This window comes from Perna viridis, chromosome 3, assembly GCF_037379345.1.
Source record: "Perna viridis isolate PV_CMFRI_1.1 ecotype Kerala chromosome 3, ASM3737934v1, whole genome shotgun sequence".
Taxonomy (NCBI): Eukaryota; Metazoa; Mollusca; class Bivalvia; order Mytilida; family Mytilidae; genus Perna; species Perna viridis.
The window spans coordinates 32,963,955-32,979,699 of NC_142447.1; the positions used below are offsets into that span (position 1 = coordinate 32,963,955).

The 15,745-nt window shown below is 36.2% G+C and overlaps 1 protein-coding gene across 1 annotated transcript in view; it reads left to right on the forward strand.

The window, feature by feature from the left end:
* The first annotated feature begins 447 nt into the window (after positions 1 to 447).
* LOC148621923 (limbic system-associated membrane protein-like) overlaps positions 448 to 15,745 on the forward strand; it is a 30,403-nt gene continuing 15,105 nt past the window's right edge. The window contains exon 1 of the mRNA XM_088574021.1: positions 448 to 808. Within this exon, the coding sequence (XP_088430147.1) occupies positions 733 to 808 (76 nt within the window). The 5' untranslated portion in view covers positions 448 to 732. The remainder of the gene's footprint in view (positions 809 to 15,745) is intronic.

Consider the following 15,745-nt stretch of genomic DNA (forward strand, 5'->3'; position numbering starts at 1 on the left):
CCATCCTTTGTTTTCATTTCATGTTCATTTTATCACCCATTTCATGTTCATTGTCTGAATATAGCTGAAATATTGCTGCTCGGACGTTAAACCCCAACAAACAAAAAACTCGGGGTTTTTTTTTGGTTATTTCATGTTCCCTATTGTGTGTGTCAATTTTTCTTGTCAAATAGATATCATTGTTTAATGTTCTTCCTCACTACGCTCGAATCCTGGCTTCTTTGATGTCCCTTTCATCAACGTTTTGATATTTTCGTCTCATATATTTGCAATCACGACGTTGTGCAGCTGCACATAAGGATTTACTTTTATTTTTGTTCTAAATAATTATTTTCTATCACTGCATGATAGGATGATTGTTATAGATATAGCAGTATTATAAACTTGTTTAGTTATGCTCTATTTACTGTTCAAAATAAGTCCGCATCTTCGTACGAATAAGTTGGTTCTACTTATTATAGTAACCAAAAAAATGAATTAATAAGCATTAGGATAATGCATTTATTGTTTCAGCAGTCCAAGGCTTCAATTGACAAAAATTCGAGTTTTAAATCAATCAATAACAAAAGTATGAAGAAGTTGGCCGTTCTAGTCGACATCAGTTCAATCTATGGTATTAGAGCGTTATGATCAAAAGAGAATCATGTCTTTAAAGGTTTCAAGCTTATATGAATAAGTAAATGATGTGTTTTACTCTGAAACATTATTTTACTCAATGGATGTATTAAGGACATGGAAATTAGTGTTTTTATTTACAATATAAGCTATATTTTTGGATTGTTTAATTTGGTGCTAACGTTTAACTCAGGTAAGATTAAAGTTAATTTGCGCCTACCTGATGCTTTAAATAGTTTTAAGAAGCTCTGATCAGTTTTCAACAAGTTTTTCAATAGGTTTTATCATTTGCGGGTAATTTTGTTCTACTTTTTTTCTCTGATAACTTTGGTTTTATTTTAAAAAGATGAAAGAAGGAAATACTGTAATTAATAAAAATGCTTACCATTACTGTTTGTTTTAAATTGTTAAATTTTTTTTAAAATATAACTCACACGCGAATGTTCCTTGAAACAATACGAATAAAAAATATCTTTTCAGTATACCTTATTTCATTCAACAGTCCAATCGACTATTTAGGTAGTCTGCTTTATGAACTTAATTGGTACTTCTTTATTGCTGCTGTTTTCACTGCTACCTTGGACTTAAGTTCAGTTCAATTGAATTTCTTTTTAATGATTTTTACGCTGTTTTTACAAAATATTATAAACCAAGTGTGTTTTGGATAAAGTTTAAATTACTGGTAGTATTTCATACATTACGAGACGAGTGATATATTGAAGGTTTGTGTCGCTACGGTAACTTAATAAGGAATTTGTATGCCATGATTTCCGTTGCCCATCTTCTAAGCATGACATTAAATGATATTGAACCTTGTATTTGTTTGTCGGCATGACGTGTTTATTTTACAACTCAGCCTATGTGTTATATTAGAGTACCATTCATATATTATGCCGACTGTCTCTTCTTTTAGACTTACTTGTTTTAATTAAAGATTAATGTGTAGATGATTTTTTACAGTAAATTGCATAACTGCTCAACCAAGTGAAATGTGTATGATCAAAAGGATTTTAACAACAAACAATAAAACATGTAAATTCCGTTCATCATCTAGACTTGTTGCACTTTTATTTCACAAATATGTCAATAATATTATTAAATACATATTTGGGATAAACGTCCAGTTTTCTATGTATAAGGTTGTGGTAACAAATTTGTTGCTAACCTATCATTGTATAAAAACTTTTGCCTATGTAGTCGTTTTCAATAATCTGATTTCGTTTTGAACAAATTCATACTTTGCACTCATGAGAACGCTCAACATTAAATTTAGGGTAACAGCATTACAACTCAGTTTACCAATTACTCAATATGTGATAAAAAATGACAATATTTTGAAACGCTAATATTGATATATAGGAAGTCTAATTGGAAGTGGGGACTCTACCATCTCGCTTTTAGTTCATTACTCTATGGACATATACCATAAACGGCTAGATTTCACAGAAAATGTTGATGCAAGGACGCAGATATATATATATATATTGGTTATGCTTATGCGAATCAAGTCGCTGCCCTTGCGGTATTCCAACTCCTCCTCTGCTCTGACATCTTTAGCAATACCGTCTGCACTAAATCGCTCTAGACCAGGCCAAGTAGGCCTATATTATATAGCTTCCATTCACCAAGTGATACTTCAACGTAAGTAAATGTAGATTGCCAACATGATGTAAAAATGGATAGCGTTTTCAATATGACATCTTTACATAACGTTTAGCCCGGCGTCTAAGAGACTTTTGTAAGTTCAATTGATTGTATGTTTCATAAAGAAACAACCGTAAAACAAAAAAAATACACTCAGTATATACACAAATGTACGATAAATACTTTCATGCCATAATCTATTCAATAAAGAGTGACAAATGTTTCATTTATAATTTTTCATTCTGTATTTTTGCAATCAATTTTGCGCTTAGTCAAAAAATAATATCGATTGAGCGAGTTGTTTATCCCAAAACAGTCCTTGTTCATATATTTTGTAATAAAAGGCATCAACATTGATATCATTAATTTTGCATCGAGAACCGCAATTACCCTGTGCAGGTCCGGATGTTAAAAGTATAGACCTGCAGCAGCGCTAAGCTTGTCGTATAAGGCGACTAAATAGTGCTCAGAAACCTAGCCAGGGGCTAGGCGCTCTGCCCACAGAGCAACTGGGATGTGTGCCCCAGGTGGTGGAATGGGGTACCCCTGGCGTGTTACATGCTGGGGTCGTCAGGCTGTAATACGGAAAACCTGACCGCAGACCGTAGTGGTGCACCGTGTTGGGAAAGATGCCACGTTCCTCGCACGTTAAAGAACCCTGCTGTGGTATTCAATAGAAGTAGGAACCTTTGCGCTGCGCCACAGGAAGCTATTTTGCCCGACCTTACCCATCCCCCCTTTTTGCAGTGGCAATCAAAATTTGTCGACCCTCTTATCCTTGTGTCCAATCCTTTTTTTCTATTTCATGTTCATTTTATCATCCATTTCATGCTCATCGTCTGAGTATAGCTGAAATATTGCTGCTCGGACGTTAAACCCCAACAATCAAACAAACAAACGAAAACCGCAATTAATATGATAATAATTATAATTCTGATTTGCGATCACTTGGACTTGAAATAATTATAAAATGCATATTGTGTGATCAATCATAAACCTACGTACATGACTAATGAAAAATAAAAAAAATTGCTTACGATGAAAAACAAAAATTCTTCGTGATAAATGAATGATGAAAGTTTTTAGGAAATGAATAGCGATTCTTATTCGTACGAGCCCCGTGCAGGTCCGGGTGTTAAAAGAATAGGCCTGCAGCAGCGCTAAGCTTGTCGTAAAAGGCGACTAAATAGTGCTCAGAACCCTAGCCAGGGGCTAGGGCGCTCTGCCCACAGAGCTACTGGGATGTGTGCCCCAGGTGGTGGAATGGGGTACCCCTGGCGTGTTGCATGCTGGGGTTGTCTAGCTATAATACGGAAAACCTGACCGCAAACCATAGTGGTGCATCGTGTTGGGAAAGAACCCTACTGTGGTATTCAATAGGAGTAGGAACCATAGGGTTCCGCCACAGGAGGCTAAATTGCCCGACCCTACCCACCTCTCCCTATTTCCAGTGGCAATCAAAATGTGTTGACCCCATTGTCCTTGTGTCCCATCCCTTTTTCATTTCATCATCACTTCATGTTCATTTTATCATCAATTTCATGTTCATCGTCTGAATATAGCTGAAATATTGCTGCTCGGACGTTAAACCCCAACAAACAAACAAAGAAACTTATTCGTACGAAGATGCGGACTTATTTTGAACACTAAATAGAGAATAACTTAACAAGTTTATAATACTGCTTTATTTATAACAATCGTCCTATGCCGCAAATGGGACAGAATAGATTAATTGAAAAGTAAATGAGCAATGAAATGAATTACACAAGTCCCATGGACAATATACTTTCAAAATAAGCTTGTTTCTCTACATATGAGAAAAAGAGAAAGATTGTATTTATTGAGTAACGTGATCTTGATTAAATAATACATTATTGTCTTTCAACTCAGAGACCTAGCTTTACATCTTTTTTTACATTTGCTTCTCATGCTGCTGATGAGAGGTGTCTTCATTTAAGTAGCAGTCTTCATGAAAATCAAACAGGAGGTGATTTATGCATATAAAAAACCACCGAATTCATTTTTTTTTTTGTTTTTTTTTGTTCAGAAACAGATATCGATCATATAAACAGTCTTAGTTTTTCATTTGGGAAAAATATATAGATTGTACATGAAATTGACACTCTGAAAGAGTTATTGTTCTTGATTAAGTTTGATTTGGTTGATTTTAAAAAAGTGTAGAAGTGAATATTGAAAGGACAATTGATTACACAAAAATATAGCATATGTAGATTGAAAAATCACCGTTTGTTCGGTTTGTTTTTCTTAACCATAAACCACTTTGATAATGGCAGTGTCTAAATCGTATATGGACTGTTACTTAACCATGTGCACAACACAGCACATCAAAATTTCCAATACTTTTATGATTGGTATTTTTGTACTTATAAACTACAAAACAACTGTATCCCCATGTGTATTCATTGGTCCATTAGTCATGAACAATTAAAAAAAATAGATTTAATTGATTCCAATACTTAAGCCTCGGTACCTGCGGTGCACTGTTTACAGAGTCCATTGGGTATATAATTTAGTGTACACCATGCGATCGAGGTCAAAACAACATTCAAGTGGAAAATGAAGTACTAAAGAAACGCCATACGGAAAGGTTGTACGATACTTCTTGTGATGCACACAGTAAAAACAAAACAAATAGTGGATAAATTGCAGTGAGTCAACAACGGAAAATGTCAATTGATCTAATGTTTGTTTTCTCAACAACTTTGCTAATACGCTACATATACTGATCATGAGGAACAATAACAAAACTAGATGAAAATTTGGCGTGCAGCTTTACACTTTTTTTATAACTTAGGTTAATTATCATTTTATTTCAAAGAAAAGTTCTAAATACCTTGAGCACTCGATAATGAAGGTTAACCAGAATCGTATTACTAAGAACAAATATGACACAGACAAGTCTTTGAATTGTTATAAACTCAGTGCAATTCGATATTTAAATGATCTAATTGACCATTTTGTTTTCGAAGCTTCAAATTTGACTTAAGTACCAGTGCCTAGTTCAACCATCTATCAAAGGTCTTCTTTCTCTAATACCAATTCATGTATCAATTTCAAATAAAGATGTTCGAAAGGAGCTATATCAGAAGCATTGGCAAAAACCATTTAGGAAGTTCAAAATGCAATAATTAAGCTATAGAAAGGATTACTTATTGGCGAAAACATCGAAACAGCACCGATAAGTTTTACCAAAGAATATCAACGGTAATGATCTTCAATGCGTGTTTTTTTTAAGAAATGAAAATTCCTCTCGAGTTGAACCTGTTTACATTGTGCATTCGTGATGCTCGTTTGTATGAGTACCTTTTATTTGTTGATTGATTTATTGTTTAGCTTTATTCAATTGTTTGTCGGCTATCGTCACTTAGATTCAAAACTTTTGGGCTTTTTTCCATTATATCTAAGTTTCCTTAAATAGTGTATGCATATTGCATTTAATGAGTGTAATATCGACACAACATTTAAAATTACTTGATCTAAATGGTTTACTGAAAAATAATACCAGTACAATATATCAAAGAGTAATCAAGGGAACCAAGGTTATAGCGGTAATCAAAAGAATGTAATCCAGGGACAAAGACCAGACATGGAAAACAGACATACACAACAAAGAACATAAAGTAACCGAAACCATACATACAAAGCAACAAAAGTAAATGAGCAACTCGGACTCTACTAAAAACTAGGAGCATGGACCAGGTGCATGTAATCAAAGTTATGCAATAATTCTCTGTGATATAAGAGGTAGCAATATAGAAGATAAAAAGAGGGGAATTATGTAGAAAAAAACAGTACCGTGAACAGTAAGAAGATAAAAGACGAAGAATAGATCGTACAACTAATAAGATTATAATGTACTAGGACAAAAACGAATAGCATGACCCCTACTATCATATAAGAGAAAATTGACATAGGTTTTGGTAATTTGACAAAGAGGTCTGAGCACTATCTGAATTAATTATACATTGTTTAAAATGATTGCTTCTTCGTCGTGCACCGTGTTCGGAAAGATGTCACGTTCCTCGCACCTTAAAGTACCCTGCTGTGGTATTCGATTGGAGTAAAACTTTTGCGCTCCGCCACAGGAGGCTAAATTGCCCGACCCGACCCTACCCATCCCTCCCTTTTTTCTAGTGGCAATCAACATTTGTCGATCCTGTTATCCTTGTTTCCCATCCTTTTTTTTTCATTTCATCACTTCATGTTCATTTTATCATCCCTTTCACGTTCATGGCCTAAATATAGCTGAAATATTGTTGCTCGGGTGTTAAACCCCAACAAGCAAACAAACAATCTTCGTCGTAAAATATTCTCGACAAAAATAAATTTTTTGCCCCGTGCAGGTCCGGGTGTTAAAAGAATAGGCCTGCAGCAGCGCTAAGCTTGTTGTAAAAGGCGACTAAATAGTTCTCAGAACCCTAGCCGTGGGCTAGAGCGCTCTGCCCACAGACCAACTGGGATGTGTGCCCCAGGTGGTGGAATGGGGTACCCCTGGCGTGTTATATGCTAGGGTTGTCAGGCTATAATACGGAAAACCTGACTGCAAACCATAGTGGTACACCGTGTTGGAAAAGATGCCACGGCCCTACTGTGGTATTTTCCCGGAGTAGGAACCATAGGGCTCCGCCATAGGAGGTTAAATTGCCCGACCCTACCCACCTCTCCCTATTTGCAGTGGCAATCAAAATTTGTCGACCCCATTGTCCTTGTGTCCCATCCCTTTTTCATTTCATCATCATTTCATGTTCATTTTATCATCAATTTCATGTTCATCGTCTGAATGTAGCTGAAATATTGCTTCTCGGACGTTAAACCCCAACAAGCAAACAAACAAAGCAAACATATTTGTTTAAAAAAAAAACCTATATTTGCCATTGAAAATTAACTAATTGAATTGTGTATCTCTCCAAAAGAATAGAAGTCAACAAGATTCATTCTAAACCGAAAGCCATATAATGCTTACGATCCTTAAATAAAGGGATATTTGATTTAAGGATAATAGATTTTCTTCTTGTTTAAAATGTTATATTGTGTTAAAGCACTATGGTTTGTAAACATCAATATGCAAATCAATCACCCCATTCAAATGAAATCTATCTCGTTTGAGAATACATCTTAAAAACTACGAGTAGGCATACTACCAATAATATCTTAAGAGTAGTTTTGGTTTATTATTGATTTACATAAAAAAGTATTCATTGTTGTTATCGTATTCAAATGGTTTGAACGCTTCCTGTCTAGGACGTATTAGATTATTACGGTATATTAAACTTTTAAGGAGTCCATAATATGACATTTTCTATTGCATTAAGAACTAAAATATAATAAGATTATTATCGGTTTTTGGTAGTCTGAATGTTATATTCAGAGACTAGTGTGTTATAGATTTTAATCTATCGACAAGAAAGTGTCAAAATATTGCAATTATACTTTCTCATTCTGCGTGTTTGCAATTCATTATACACCAAGTGAAGAAAACAGTAGCAATTTCCTTTCTGTAATTTATTCCCAAGCAGATGTTGTTAATATTTCTCTTTATTTAGGAAATGACAACGGGCAGATTTTTTACGTTTTTGTGTAGGTACGAAATATTATTATTATTATTATTATTATTATGGAATATCATGCCCATAAATATTGTTTTCTTTTCTTTGTCAATTTTGTTATGAATTGACATGTACTTTGTAATACGTTGTTTTACGCAGATATGATACGTGTCTCCTAATCAGCTGTCTGCCTGTATATCCACCGTTTCGTCTATTCTTGTGAATATACTACCTTCTTTCATGGATTTTTTAATATACTGCCTTCTTTCATGGATTTTGACCATACCGTATAACTATTTAATCGTCAATAGCATATATGTCTAATAGCAAAGTTACAATGGCACTTATAATTCGAGGTCATATTTGAACCAAGAAATATAAGTATAACGAAAGTAGGTATTATTAGTATGTCGAAAAAGCAACAACCTTACCGGGTAACAATTTTCGCCCGTAGGCATCCACTGGTCTTCAATTAACGACGAGGAAATTCCCACACCACAGGGCAGGCTGCAGCTGGCCCAAAGCATCATTATACACAGATTTAGAGTTGCCTGTATATACTCAAGTAACATAAAAAATAATCTTAAGGTGAAAATGAAATAAGACATACAGAGGCCAGAAATTTCGGACTTGGGACAGGCGCAAAACAATTTACCTCTAGTTTTAACAATGTTCCTATTAATCTCTTTTTTAGAACTGTAAACCAACTTATTTTGGCGACAGATTTATTTTCATTAATTGCACTAGCATTAAAATAAACGTGAAAAGAAATGACCGCGAATAATTCTCTTTTTTTTCAAAGATAACATTGTTTAGAATGTGTAAGAAAAACACCCGTGCAGGTGTTAAAAGAATAGGCCTGCAGCAGCGCTAAGCTTGTCATAAAAATCGACTAAATAGTGCTCAGAAACCTAGCCGCGGGGTAGGCGCTCTGCCCACGGAGCAACTGGGATCTGTGCCCCAGGTGGTGGAATGGGGTACCCCTGGCGTGTTACATGCTGGGGTTGTCTAGCTATAATACAGAAAACCTGACCGCAAACCATAGTGGTGCGCCGTGTTGGGAAAGATGCCACGTTCCTCGCACGTTAAAGAACCCTACTGTGGTATTCTCCCGCAGTAGGAACCATAGGGCCCGACCCTACCCACCTGTCCCTATTTTCAGTGGCAATCAAAATTTGTCGACCCCCCATTGTCCTTGTGTCCCATCCCTTTTTCATTTCATCATCAATTTCATGTTCATCGTCTGAATATAGCTGAAATATTGCTGCTCGGACGTTAAACTCCATCAAACATCAAACAAACAAATTTCATGAAAATATGTATTCGTGTAAATGAATTGGAATGTAACTTTTCATAGTGACTTTTCATGAGCAAATCGGTTGTTTTTCCTACAAAAGCAGAGTAAGCTTACCCTCCCGTTGCACCTGGTACATGCTCCCAGTTTTTAGTGGAGTTTATTACTTTGTATGTATTATTTTGGTCATTTTATGTCCTTTGTTGTGTGTCTGTTTTCCATGTCTGGTCATTGTTGCTAGATTACATTCTTTTGAATTTTGCTAGAATCTTGGTTCCCTTGATTACTCTTTCAAGTGTGAATAATCCCTTTCGATAATAAAATGCCATACAAGGTTGGTATACTGTGAAAACAATTTTCATACCACGAGACATAGAAAACTACATTAACGCGATGAAACCGTAAACATTCTGCACACTTAAACAAACTGCACAATCAAATTGAATCATGATTAATATAGCCTGAAGCCAAACAAAAATTATGAAGAGATAAATTCCCTTCCTTTATTATTTTTACGCTCTGTGAAAGTCTATAACACATTGCTCCCCTCAAGCATTAATTGGTTTCTTGTTACAAATAACAACTGATCTTGAAGGGGTTCAATTTGAGTAATTGCAGTAGACAATCCGTCACATAATGAAGCCTGATAGGGAACATGCGATGAAATACACTATTTTTATTGCAATTTTCTTTTTTCAATATTTTGTCTCCTATTTCATCCCAATATTTTGCATTGTCAGAACTATTCCATGAAGTTTCAGTAAGGTTTTTTGATTCCTTTTCTACTTCAATTTAAATTTCAATGAAATGGGCTTAAATGTACATATTTGATTCAAAAAAAGAAACAACAGACAAAACTGTACTTCAATATGTACACCTGTATACCTACTTCCTACCTTAATAAAAAAAAAGTCTTCATACAAAAAAACCCTTTCTGATGATTGTCGACCTTACACGCCCCCCTTTTAGATTGTAATTACCTATGTTTGTTTGTTTGTTTGTAGTTTAACGTCCGAGCAGCAATATTTCAGCTATAAAATGAACATGAAATGATGATGAAATGAAAAAGGGATGGGACACAAAAGGACAATGGGGTCGACAAATTTTGATTACCACTGGAAATAGGGAGAGGTGGGTAGGGTCGGGCAATTTAGCCTCCTGTGGCGGAGCCCTATGGTTCCTACTCCAGGTTCTTTAACGTGCGAGGAACGTGGCATCTTTCCCAACACGGTGCACCACTATGGTTTGCGGTCCGGTTTTCCATATTATAGCCTGACAACCCCAGCATGTAACACGTCAGGGGTACCCAATTCCACCACCTGGGGCACACATCCCAGTTGCTCTGAGCACTATTTAGTCGCCTTTTACGACAAGCTTAGCGCTGCTGCAGGTCTATTCTTTTGACACCCAGACCTGCACGGGGCTTAATTACCTATGTAGGTCAGATATAAAACTCAAGGTTGAAGTTAAAGTGAAGAAAAACTATTTATGGCCTTTTTTGTTCATCAGTCTGAATCTAGTTTGAATTAAAACGTTTGTTTGTGCAACTATTTGCAAGGATAAGTCGGAATACGTTAATTATCATTTGTAATTTGATATTGAACACGTCTATACTCTTATTCTGCTGTGTGCGTATTTCATTACTCTGTTGTTTTTTTGTTTTTGTTTTTTTTTATTTGCATGGTATGTGGTCCTACCATTTTAAGATAATTTATAAAATTTATGCTTTTTTTTTCATGGTAATCTAAGTAGGTTGGTGTAATAATTTTTCATAATCTCCTCTGTGTTTAGTTACCGTGGAAAAGATTGCACAGTACCAATCGAAAATTATAATCAAAACAACTCTTGAGTTTAGGAGATAGGAGTAGGAACATTGGCGCTCCGCCACAGGCGGATAAATTGCCCGACCCTGCCCATCCCTCCTTTTTGTCTTGTGGCAGTCAAAATTTGTCGACCCTATTATCCTTGTGACCCATCCATTTTTTTTTTCATTTCATCATCGTCATTTAATGTTCATTTTATCATCCCTTTCATGTTCATTCCCTGAATATAGCTGAAATATTCCTGCTTGGGCGTTTAACCACAATAATCAACCATATAGCATTAATACTAAACTATATTAACGGAAAACTGGCCCTTTCTCTCAAAAATAAATATAAAAATGGAACGCCTTGCAAGATTATATATTTTGTTTTGTCATTCAAGTGCTGTAAAAGCAAAAAAAAATAAAAACTTCAGCTGGCATAAACGACTAGGATCAAAATGATTTACAGAAGAAGTATACTTATTAGTTCGTAGAAAAATGTCATTAAGCACTTTAGCACGGAAACAACTCGACACAAATCATACGAAGTACATTATTCCAGACTCGTCCTCGACAAAACAAACTTCGTGTAATCTTATTAACAGAAAGATGTCCTATAATTTGATTTAGATTCTTGAAATTGAATTTACAATATACGTGATGGTTGGGCGAAATAGTTAGCCAACGATTGGTCCCATGAATGCTGAATAAGTAACTTGAACCAGAGGTGTCTAGGTGCGGTATTTAATGCCATTAGGCTTGATAAATCGTATATCGTATTGCATGATTCCGCCCCATAACATGTGTAATAAAACGAAAAGGACGGTATCATCAAACAGTAATCTGAAGTGATGCACTATAGTGGAGCATTAATACCGATTAAACTCTTCGTCTTATACAACTGATCAATGGTATAAAATGTGATGAGTCACCTGTTGTTGACCTTGGGATGGCCATATACTCTCTGTTACCGATAACACTGCATTGCTTACTATTGATAGTTATTTATTTCTGGAGAAGTTGATGCCACTCCCAGTTCTTTTGTAGAAGTTCAAATTGCTGGTGTCTTATTTTTGTTTTACGTCTGGTTTACAAATCTTTGGTGTTTATATGTATGTCTTGCCGATATTTAGTGTAGAACAAAATATCTAAAACAAATATCAAAGCGTCAATAATGGGACAATTCAAATATGTTAGAATCAAAGTACATGGCCTAAACGTGAAAACAGAAAACTAAAAAACTATCGATATACACAATGGAGCAAACAGAATTAAATACATTTACAAAGAAAAATGAAGATGATGAAAGTAAAGCTATTAATATCATGCAAAAAATAGCAAACACAATATCAAAACCTTATATATAAGAAATGAAGGGTATTGCTACGTGGTTTAAACACCCTTAAGCAATTTGTTGATTAATAACTTCCAGCGAAGAACATGTGCTTTACTGTTACTACTGCTACTTACATTTTGACAAGGTCTTTTGTTTACACTCAAATCGTCGACATATTTGAAAAACGAACAGATAAACATAATCTATATAGGACAAAGAAACAATAAAAAGGGAAAAGCTCCCAACTAACGTCATTTTCGAAGTCAATGCTTCTTACTCGTACTATTAAGACAAACACTACTCTAAAATAAGAATTCTGACCATGACCCTCGTGCAGGTCCGGGTGTCAAAAAAGGCCTGCAGCAGCGCTACAGTAAAAGGCGACTAAATAGTGCTCCGGGGGGCTAGGGCGCTCTCCCCACAGACAAATTGGGTTGTGTGCCCCAGGTGGTGGAAAGGGGGTACCCCTGGCGTGTTATATCCTGGGGTTGTCAAGCTATAATATGGAAAACCTGATCGTAAACCATAGTAGTGCACCGTGTTGGGAAAGATGCAACGTTCCTTGCACGCTAAAGAACCATGCTGTGGTATTCAATTGGAGTAGAAACCTTTGCGCTCCACCACAGGATGCTAAATTGCCCGACTCTACCCATCCCTCACTTTTTCTAGTGCCCCGTGTAGGTCCGGGTGTTAAAAGAATAGGCCTGCAGCAGCGCTAAGCTTGTAGTGCTCAGAACCCTAGCCGGGTGCACCGTGTTGAGAAAGATGCCACGTTCCTCGCACGTTCTACTGTGGTATTCTCCAGGAGTAGGAACCATAGGGCTCCGCCACAGGAGGCCAAATTGCCCGACCTTACCCACCTGCCTTTATTTCCAGTGGCAATCAAAATTTATCGACCCCATTATCCTTGTGCCCCATCCCATTTTTCATTTCATCATCAATTTATGTTCATTTTATCATCCACTTCATGTTCATCGCCTGAATATAGCTGGCCCCGTGCAGGTCGGGTGTTAATAGAATAGGCCTACAGCAGCACTAAGTTTGACGTAAAAGGCGACTAAATAGTGCTCAGAACCTTAGCTGGGGGTTAGGGCGCTCTGCCCACAGAGCAACTGGGGTGTATGCCCCAGGTGGTGGAATGGGGTACCCCAGGCGTGTTACATGCTGGGGTTGTCAGGCTATAATACGGAAAACCTGTCCGCAAACCATAGTGGCGCACCGTGTTGGGAAAGATGCCACGTTCCTCGCACGTTAATGAACCCTACTGTGGTATTCTCCCGGAATAGGAACCATAGGGCTCCGCCACAGGAGGCTAAATTGCCCGACCCTACCCACCTCTCCCTATTTCCAGTGGCAATCAAAATTTGTCGACCCCATTGTCCTTGTGTCCGATCTCTTTTTCATTTCATCATCATTTCATGTTCATTTTATCATCAATTTCATGTTCATCGTCTGAATATAGCTGAAAGATTGCTGCTCGGGCGTTTAAACCCCAACAATCAATCTGACCATGACCTCTACAGGAGTAATTACATGTTAAGATGTATTAAGATACTTCAGTGACAACCAATTTGTGTAAAATAGACAGGGATTATACCTATCCCTCTAACAGACGTCTACTACTGTCGATATTGTATAAATATCTTTGGTCAACAATTATCTTCATGGATAAAAATAAATGAAGCAAAAAAAAAGTATGAAGGTTCAAACCCTTCAATACAGAAATGCTATATCGATTGATAATTACATTTGAGAAATTATTGTGCAAACAAAATGTAATCGTTATAGTTAGACCATGGCCAAATAAGAATTCCTATTCCATATCAATCTCGAAATATCTTTTACTAATGTCTCATTTTACATTGGGTAAACTTTACGTCGAGTCAATGGAAAAGTTATATAGATTTGATTTTTTGTAATTCTTTAAAGTTTCGAAAATTTGAAAGTTATTATTATTTGGAAGTCTTCTTTATAAACATTGTCATTTCCGACCTTTAGTTATGAAAAGTAACATCAAAAGTACGTACTTATTGGTTGATTAATTGATTTTTCGAGTTTAACGCCCGAGCAGCAATATTTTAGCAATATACAGGCGATGAACATGAAATGGATGATAAAATGTACATGAAATGAAGATGAAATGAAAAATGGGATGGGACGCAAGGAAATAGGGTAGATGAACTTTGATTGCCATTTGAAATAGAAAGAGGGGGAGGGTCGGGAAATTTATCCTCCTGCGGTGGAGCGCAAAGGTTGCTACTCATATCGAATTCCACAGCAGAAGAATATTCATCTTTCCCAACACGGTACACCACTATGGTTTGCGGTCAGGTTTTCCGTATTATGGCCTGAAGACCCAAGCATGTGGCATGCCAGATGTACTCCATTCGAACACCTGTGGCACACAATCCAGTTGCTCTGTGAGCAGAGCGCTTTAGCCAACGGTCAGGGAATCCGAGCACTATTTAGTCTCTTTTTACGATAAGCTTATCGCTGCTGCGAATCTATTCTTTTAACACCCGGACCCGCACAGTATATATTGGGCTTCAAATAATCAATTCACAAATAATTGATGACTCGTCTTAGATGCGTATCGTTAATTTCGTACAATTGTATTACACGACCCATGAAAACAAGGTGAAGAAAGTAATCTAATATGAAATCAACTGACATCTTCCTGGTAACATTGAACTTTAATCCTAAGCAGATAAATTATTAAAAGTATATTTCATTTTTCATCAAGGAAATAACGAAATACAAAATACAGAAAAGGTATATTTTGGAAAGGACAGGTTTAATCCATAATTTTGTCAATGTTTCACTTTTTCTATTTATATTAATACAAACTTCAATGAGAAACTTGTCAGCAAATGCTAGGGTTTTTTTATACAAGTATGGACACGGACTGGTATTGCCCGAGAGGCAATAATGGACGCAAACTCGAATTGCCCCAAGAGCAAAATTGTTTTGTCTTGAATGCGTTTGCATTGGCTAGAAATGTTGTGACATTTAACAGCAACTGATGCCTGGGGTACACCAATACTGTTTTTTTTTATAGGGGATGTCGCTGTGATTCTGTAACCCCACCCTATTCATTTCCAATTTTAGCAACTAAAAGATTCTATGAAAGTCTGAATAAAATTCCATTTAGTGGTATAGGAGGAGTATAATTAAGATATGGGAACTCTTCTACATAACGGAAGAGTAATCAAGGGAACCAAGATTCTACGGGAAATCAAAAGAATGTAATCCAGAGACAAACACAACAAAGAACATAAAATAACCAAAATAATTCAAACAAAGTAACAAAAGTAAATTAATAACTCGGACAGCTCTATCACTTTAAACCCCACTAAATGTAGGGGGTAAAATTCATCTGCAATATACATAGAGTAAATGGAGGGTACTTGTTTTTCCGAGTTGAAAGTCCTATTTCTCAGAAACTAGGGCTTTATATATTTATATTTACATATTGTAAGACAAAT